The 3,792-nt window shown below is 52.0% G+C and overlaps 1 protein-coding gene across 1 annotated transcript in view; it reads left to right on the forward strand.

The window, feature by feature from the left end:
* ZC3H3 (zinc finger CCCH-type containing 3) overlaps positions 1 to 3,792 on the forward strand; it is a 132,149-nt gene that overhangs the window by 3,123 nt on the left and 125,234 nt on the right. Inside the window, 3 exon segments of the mRNA XM_017746676.1 lie at positions 1 to 6; positions 9 to 600; positions 2,456 to 2,649. The exon segment at positions 1 to 6 is cut by the window's left edge and continues 708 nt beyond it. Of these exon segments, the coding sequence (XP_017602165.1) occupies positions 1 to 6; positions 9 to 600; positions 2,456 to 2,649 (792 nt within the window).

The following is a 3,792-nucleotide window of genomic DNA, read 5'->3' on the forward strand; positions in this document are numbered from 1 at the left end:
TTCCCTACCCCCGAAACTCGTTGGGCATGCCGAGGTGCTCTCTGGACCTGCTCAGATTGGGGTGGCTCTGGTGAAAAGCAGATTTCCCGTCATTCCCAAAGCTCCCGGTCTCCAAAAAGCTGCCTCAGCATCCATCTCTGGCAAATCGCAGAAATTCAGGAAAAATAAGTACACCTGGGTGGCAAACCCTGGGAAAAACTCTCGGATCGTGAAGAGGTGGGTGAGCCCTCGAGCCGAAAATTCCAAGAAGGGCATCCCAGGAACGGACAAAGGTGCTAAAATCTCCCCCAAAGCGGATTTGGGAGCAAAGATAAAAAAATTGGGATTGCAATCCAAGCTGGGGGTTTCTCCCAGTAAATATAAGTGGAAAGCCTCCAGCTTGCAGACTTTGCCTTCCACTTCCAAGTCAGCATTCCAGTGGAGATCCGAGGACCAGAAGAAGCCTCCAGCCCCAAATATCCCTCAAGCCACCTCCATCCCGCCGGCTCCGAGCACGGCGTCTGTTGTTCCCGGTGGGATGAAATCCTTTGGAGAGGCTGCGCTGTCCAGTTACAAAGTGAAGAGCCGGACGAAAATCATCAAGAGGAAAGGGAATGTGGGGTAAGTTGTTGGTTGGATTTTGTGTCCGTGGATTTCGTGTTGAAGTTGTGTCTTCTTGTGGGAGAAATTCCAGTGAGGGTCGTTGGGTGCTGGAGGATTTATGGAATCATGGAACGGTTTGGGTTGGAAGATCTTAAAGATCAGGGAATTCCAGTCCCTCTGTCATGGGCAGGGACACCTTCCCCTATCCCAGGTTGCTCCAAGCCTCATCCAACCTGGCCTTGGACACTTCAGGGGTGGAGCAGCCACAGCTTCTCAGGGAATTCCATTCCAGGGCCTCACCACCCTCCCAGCCAAGAATTCCCTCCCAGTATCCCATCTAACCCTGCCCTCTGGCAGTGGGAAGCCATTCCCTGTATCCTGTCCCTCCATCCCTTGTCCCAAGTCCCTCTCCAGCTCTCCTGGAGCCCCTTCAGGCCCTGGAAGGGTCTCTGAGGTTTCCCTGGATCCTTCCCTTCTCCAGGCTGGACATTCCCAGCTCTCCCAGCCTGGCTCCAGAGCAGAGGGGCTCCAGCCCTTGGAGCATCTCCGTGGCCTCCTCTGCACTCGCTCCAGCAGCTCCATATTTTTCTGATGCTGGGTGATCCAGAGTTGGATCCTGGGAATCCCTGTGCTCACTGACACTTCCTCACTCACTAAAGGGAAGTGGATTTTTTTTTCCTGGATTTATTTTCAAATTCCCATAACTGTTTTGTGGGACTGGGAAAAAGAGGAGGAATGTTTTGGATCCCTGTATCGTGTCTGGTCTATCCTTGGGAAGCCCTGTGCAGATCCTGGGATGCAGCAGCGATGGGATATGAGCTCTGCTGGTATTTTCCTCCCTTCCATCCCTTTGGAAAACTGTTCCAAGTGATGAAGTGAACAGCATTGATTTGGAAAACTGGTTGCTTCATTAAAAAAAATGAATTTCCCACATCCTCTCAGTGCTTCCCAACAGGTTTCCATCCTTTCCTTGCCCTCCTGCTTTGCCTGGAAAGCTGCCAGTGAGTGGATTGTGCTGGGAAAATCACTCTGGAGCAGCCTGGAGAAGCTGGGAATGTTTGGGATTTTTTGGCAGTTCAGGGAGACCTTCCACACCTTGCTAAATTCCAGCAGAATCAGGGAAGGGATCATCCCCCTGTGCTGGGCACTGCTGAGGCTCCTCAAATCCTGGGGGCAGGATATTGAGGATCTGGAGCGTGTTCAGGGATCGGAATGTAGCGGGGGAAGGGTCTGGAGCACCAGGAGTGGCTGAGAGAGCTGGGAGAGCTCATCCTGGAGAAAAGGAGGCTCAGGGGGGACTTCTGGATCCCTAAAATTCCCTGACAGGAGGGTGGAGCCAGGAGGGATCGGGATCTGCTCCCAGGGAACAGGGACAGGACAAGAGGAAACAGCCTCAAGTTGCTCCAGGGGAGCTTTAGTTTGGATATTGGGAAAATTCCTTCTTGGAAAGGGTGGTCAGGCATTGGGAATCCCCATCCCTGGAGGGATTTAAGATCCCTGTGGATGTGGCACTTGGGGACATGGTCAGTGGTGGCCTTGGCAGTGCTGGGGAATGCTTGGACTTGACAATCTCAGAGCTCTTTTCCAACCCAAACAATTCCATGATTCCATGATTGAATCCCTCACATCTGTTGAGCAGAAGGCAGCGAGCGAGTTCGGCTGTCAGAACACCTCATTTTCCATCTGTTCCTTGCCAGGAATTCCTCTCATTTGCCTGTTTCCTTGGAATTTTCTGTTCAGAGCTTCTCCTCCCCCTCAGCCAGAGGAGAATCCTGCTGGGATTTGACTCCTCTTGGAGCTCTGGAGAAGGACACCAAGAATGTTTTGGTCCCTTCCCTGCTCCCTCCTAACCGTGTGATATTCCCATTCCCAGTTCCCCCACGGATAAGAAGAACATCTCCCCCACCACAGCTCTGAAGAGCCGCTTCCACCTCCGGAGGAAAAATTCCGTGCGTGGAAAACCTTCGGTGACGCCGAAACGCTCCTCGCCCCGGGGCCTGGTGCAGATTTCCAAGCACAGGCTCTGCCGGATGCCGGCGACCAGGACACAGGTGGCCACCAAGGAAGGTAGGAACAGGCATTCCAAGGGCTCAGTGAAGGGATTCCAAGGGTTCTTGGATTTAGGAATGTGTTGCTGAGTCCTCCTGGAGGTGTTGTTGATCACTGAGGAGAAGTCGGACTCCGTATCTGTGTTGTCCTTTGGCATCTCCACACAAAAGCTGTTTCCTGCTTTTCCTGGGGTTTCCCTGGATTTTCAGGTGTCATGTAGGAAGTTTTTCTGGGAAGGAAGAGGTTGGCCTAGGCAGGAATACACAATCTCTCACCTGTATCCCAGTGCCGTGGCCGGTTTTGCATCTAATTTGCTGAAAACACCGATAATTAGTGGAATACTGAATCCAGCATGGAACAGGGAATTTGCATCCATGTCCTGCTGCCTTGGAGCAGAACTCGGAGCTCAGCGTGGCACCTCTGAGTGTCTGGAATGTTGTTGGGATGTTGGTGGCTCCAAGTGTGGTTCTGCTGTTCCCTGGGGACGTTTTTGTGGATAAAAGGCTTCCCCCACCTGGGATTTAGTTGTTTCAGATGGATACGAGACACATTTTCCCTGTGGCCCCATGAAATTCCCTGTGGGAATTGCTGGAGCTGGGAGAGGGGTTTGGACCGTGACGTAGCTGGGATTTGTCTCCAGGTATATTTTGGGATTATTTTGTGTTCAAACAGCTCCCTTGAGATGTTGACTTTTCCTGGATGAGGGATTTTGGACAAAGGCCTGAAGTGCCAGGACACAGGGAATGGCTTCCCACTGCCAGAGGGCAGGGATAGATGGGATAATGGGGAGGAATTCTTGGCTGGGAGGGTGGTGAGGGGCTGGAATGGAATTCCCAGAGAAGCTGTGGCTGCTCCATCCCTGGAAGTGTCCAAGGCCAGGTTGGATGGGGCTTGGAGCAACCTGGGATAGGGGAAGGTGTCCCTGCCCATGGCAGGGAACTGGAATTCCCTGATCTTTAAGATCTTCCAGCCCAAATCATTCCATGATGCCATGAAAAGATAGAAAGCTTTGGAAACACGGAGCAATTTTGGATTGCTACAGCATTTTAACCTTGGAGGAGCTTGAGGAAGTGCTGCTTCCAAGGATATCAGCTGGTTTGGAATCCCGTTCCCTTGACTGAAGGGAAAAATCCCATACTGAAAACTTGATTTTAACTGGAT

Source organism: Corvus brachyrhynchos, unplaced genomic scaffold (genome assembly GCF_000691975.1).
Source record: "Corvus brachyrhynchos isolate BGI_N302 unplaced genomic scaffold, ASM69197v1 scaffold89, whole genome shotgun sequence".
Lineage (NCBI taxonomy): Eukaryota > Metazoa > Chordata > Aves > Passeriformes > Corvidae > Corvus > Corvus brachyrhynchos.